Raw genomic sequence first — 2,621 nt, forward strand, 5'->3', positions numbered from 1 at the left:
GACATTCTATAAAATAAAGGAATCCATGCCCAGATAGCAACACTGCATGTTCTTTCTCTTATGTGGATCCTTAGTTTTAATGTTTTTATATGTGCGTTTGTAGCTGTGAGTATGGTAAAGGCCAGGAACCTAGAAAGGGGCCCTGGGGAGGGGGAAAATGACTTCAAGGGGAGAGAGGTGGGGAGGGTAATAGAACACATTTGTTATGCAAGTACAAGTGGCAGTGCTGGGGTGGGGAGGGCTTAGGTGGAGGGGGGGAGGAGGAGGGGGGGAGGGCAAGAAGATCAAGTAGGGAGAGTGTCAGCCAAAACTGAGTATATATGTTAAAGCCACAAAGAAACCTGCTACTTTGTAAGCTAATTTAAAAAAAAAAAGTTTTTCCTGTGCTGAACATGAAAAAAGGCAAGTGGTGGGAGGAGATACCCAAAACTGCTGCTCCCTTCACACCGCCTGGGGTGCCTGGGGTGAGAGGCACACACTGTTCCGGAAGCATCGACAGATGAGCAAAGAACTCTTTGCTTTCATCCCTAAAACTGGACTAAAGCTTTCTAAATGCATTAGATTTATGATTACAATGAAATGGCCTATGTAAATATCCTTCTCAATAGACCAGATCAGTCAACAAACGAAGGTGATCTGTCCTGGCATTTTGCATCAAATATAACCTACCCCTTTCCCTTACTGGCAGTCTTCCCTTAGAGAAGACTAAAGCAAAGTTATCATAATTTACAAGTCAGGGTATTTAACAATTACAATTTTGTGAGTGACACTCAGCTTCTTTTTTAGATTATATAAAATACAACAAAACACACATATTTTAGGATAAACAACAAATTTTTCCATCAGGTTCTAAGCTTTTTACATTGGGACTAGTTGTTCTACTTTGGAGCTTCAGAGAATGAGAAGAAGGTAAATTGAGGCATGTAGGGAGCAAATTGCAATGTCTGCAGCAGACACTGGCTATAGAACAAGGGTAGATATAGTGGGTGTCCACCATTCCAGAGTAGGATATGTATCTGTTTTCATGGCGGTTTTCTGAGATCCTCAACAGCTAGTTGAGAATAACAGTCAAACCACCTGTTTTGCTAATCCCGTGCCTACCCCCTGGCATGATTTCTGTTAGAATGTAAATACTGGTGTTTGCCACAGCATGATGCCCACCACTTTTAACCTGAATGGAAAAATCAGCCCCATTTGGATTACAAATTTTTAATCCAAAACAAAGAAAATAGTGGAAGAACAATAAGCAAGTATGTTAATTAGCAGCTAGTCTCTATTTCTGGTTCTATATCTAACTTTAAGTGATAAGATGAAAATTATGCTTGATTCTGCCTTTGCAAGGAAATATTCACGTTTTGATTTTAAAGACCTACATTTCACTAGTATGTATTCTTCACTATTTATTCTTTATACAAACAGAGTTATTTTGTACAACTTAATGAAGAAACTATGAAAGAAATAGTCCTGGAGGCGCACACCTTTAATCCTAGCACTTGAGAAGAGGCAGGAAACATAGGAGTTCAGTCATCCTTAGCCTTGTAGTGCGTTGGAGTCAAGCTTGGCTATGTGAGAGCCTGTCTCAAGTGGGAATATTAAAAAATGAAAATGAAAGTAAGCAAGCAAATCTACTCTCAATGTTTTTGTTTTGTTTTGCCAACGAGGAGGGTTCATTCCTGGCATCTTGCGAGTGTAAGTATACTTCTTTTGAGGGAAGATTTGGCCTTCAGTGGAAAGGCAGCTTCTCTCACTGACTTTGACAGGATAGCCTACTTTTGAAGAGTGAAATCCCACTGAATTGGCTTTCCAAAATGTTCTGTGGAAAGTAAGAATTAACAGATGGCAAGTCCTCACTCTGGATTGCCAAGCAGGAGACAAATTCATCAGAAAGCAGGGTCTGCTCTGGGATGGTTTCACTGGGTGAGCCACTTTCCAAAATCATGGTGGTTTCCTCCTGTCTTGAGTTTTGTATTTCAAGAGGATTGAAAGCATCTTGATTTAAAACGAGGTTCAATTCATCAAGAATTAGTGTTTTGCTTAGTAAAGTTGTACATGAAGAAGAAAATGCAAAGTTGGGGTATGTTTTCAATCTGGCAAAGCAGTCACCTGTGGCCTCAAGAGCTGTAGACTCCTCATCTCTGGTAATAAAATGGTTTTCCTCAGGAGGAACATTTGAAATCTGGGGTTTGTAGCCAGTGTTGAGATCGGGAATATACACAACAGAAGAGCTGGTAGACAGCATTGTTAACGGACAGTCTCTGGTCTCCAGGAGGCCCACGAGCTTTTCTTCCTTGTAACCTGTAGGCTTGTGTTCCAGGGGAGTGGTTTCACTTACCTCTGTAACCACAGGATCCACATACAGGTCCTGCTCACTGGCAGTATTATCCTCATGTACACTTTGTTCCTAGAAAAAAAAAAAGACATTATGTCATTTTACAAACAAAACAACCCTCAAAACAAAAACTACTCAAAGGAATCAACTGAATGATTGAGTTAGGGCTGAAAGTTGCCTTCTCCCTTCCCTTCCCTTCCCTTCCCTTCCCTTCCCTTCCCTTCCCTTCCCTTCCCTTCCCTTCCCTTCCCTTCCCTTCCCTTCCCTTCCCTTCCCTTCCCTTCCCTTCCCT

At 41.4% G+C, this 2,621-nt stretch overlaps 1 protein-coding gene across 1 annotated transcript in view; it reads right to left on the bottom strand.

The window, feature by feature from the left end:
* Positions 1–1,563: 1,563 nt before the first annotated feature.
* Il23r (interleukin 23 receptor) overlaps positions 1,564–2,621 on the bottom strand; it is a 62,108-nt gene continuing 61,050 nt past the window's right edge. Inside the window, exon 11 of the mRNA XM_050130332.1 lies at positions 1,564–2,401. Coding sequence (XP_049986289.1) covers positions 1,745–2,401 — 657 coding nt within the window. The 3' untranslated portion in view covers positions 1,564–1,744. The remainder of the gene's footprint in view (positions 2,402–2,621) is intronic.

This window comes from Alexandromys fortis, unplaced genomic scaffold, assembly GCF_014885135.2.
Source record: "Alexandromys fortis isolate MF-2015 unplaced genomic scaffold, M_Fortis_MF-2015_v1.1 scaffold_338, whole genome shotgun sequence".
NCBI classification, from domain to species: Eukaryota; Metazoa; Chordata; class Mammalia; order Rodentia; family Cricetidae; genus Alexandromys; species Alexandromys fortis.